This window comes from Sesamum indicum, linkage group LG7 (genome assembly GCF_000512975.1).
Source record: "Sesamum indicum cultivar Zhongzhi No. 13 linkage group LG7, S_indicum_v1.0, whole genome shotgun sequence".
NCBI lineage: Eukaryota > Viridiplantae > Streptophyta > Magnoliopsida > Lamiales > Pedaliaceae > Sesamum > Sesamum indicum.
The window spans coordinates 10,876,414-10,877,207 of record NC_026151.1 but is presented as its reverse complement, the minus strand read 5'-3'; the positions used below and the strand labels follow the sequence as shown (position 1 = coordinate 10,877,207).

At 41.4% G+C, this 794-nt stretch overlaps 1 protein-coding gene across 1 annotated transcript in view; it reads left to right on the top strand.

Moving 5' to 3' along the window:
* The window catches only part of LOC105167053 (putative ABC1 protein At2g40090), a gene marked incomplete in the record, with an annotated part of 5,575 nt that continues 4,781 nt past the window's right edge, over positions 1–794 (top strand). The window contains 2 exon segments of the mRNA XM_011086609.2: positions 1–257; positions 767–794. Coding sequence (XP_011084911.1) covers positions 71–257; positions 767–794 — 215 coding nt within the window.

Here is a 794-nt window from a genome sequence, read left to right as displayed (position 1 = left end):
TCCCCCCTTTGCTCCTCGAAATTCCCAACAAAAGAAAAGTAGGACAAGGAAAACCGAATTCGAACAGAGAATGGCAGCGAGATCGCTTTGGCGCGCCAAAGGTAAGCTACTTTTGGCCGTTACTGCGGTGGGAGGAGCCGGCGCCGGAGCAGTGGCTATTGCAAACTCCGAGGACCCGGCTTCTGCACTCAAGCTCTCTACCTCCGTTCCCATCCGCCTCCTGCGCGATGCCGCCACCGCCGCCACTATTGCCTTCGGTACGGTTGGCTACTGTTATCTTCAAAAAGTTCGCTTACGTATTTTCTTTGAAGCAATTTATACTCGTTAGTTCCACTGGACGTTTTGTCTGATATATCAGAAGAAAACAATATTCCCTCCTCCCAGGTTTGAGAGAAGCTTCCAGCATTTCCAAAATTGAGCTCATTTTCTCCTGGTTTTTGTGTAGACATGGAAATGCTTTTGGATTAATTTCTCTTTACTCATTTTCATGAAGAACACGTGTTTTTCTGAAGTTGTATTTGGATTTTATCTTCTTAGTTGAATATTTTAAGAATTATGATTGGATGGTCGAAGTAGTAGAAGTAAGAGCAATTTATATTCTGATGGAAAGATGGCAAAACAAATGAGGTATGTTTCTAGATAGTAAAAATTCTAAATATGAAATTTAAGAATGGAAACATTTCATTGGTCTACTAAGTAATGGGACTTTGGTGACTAATGCTTGCAGCATTATAAGGAGATATTACGGTTTGTAATTTCTTTTCAGATTATGAATACTCACTCTGGGGACTGCC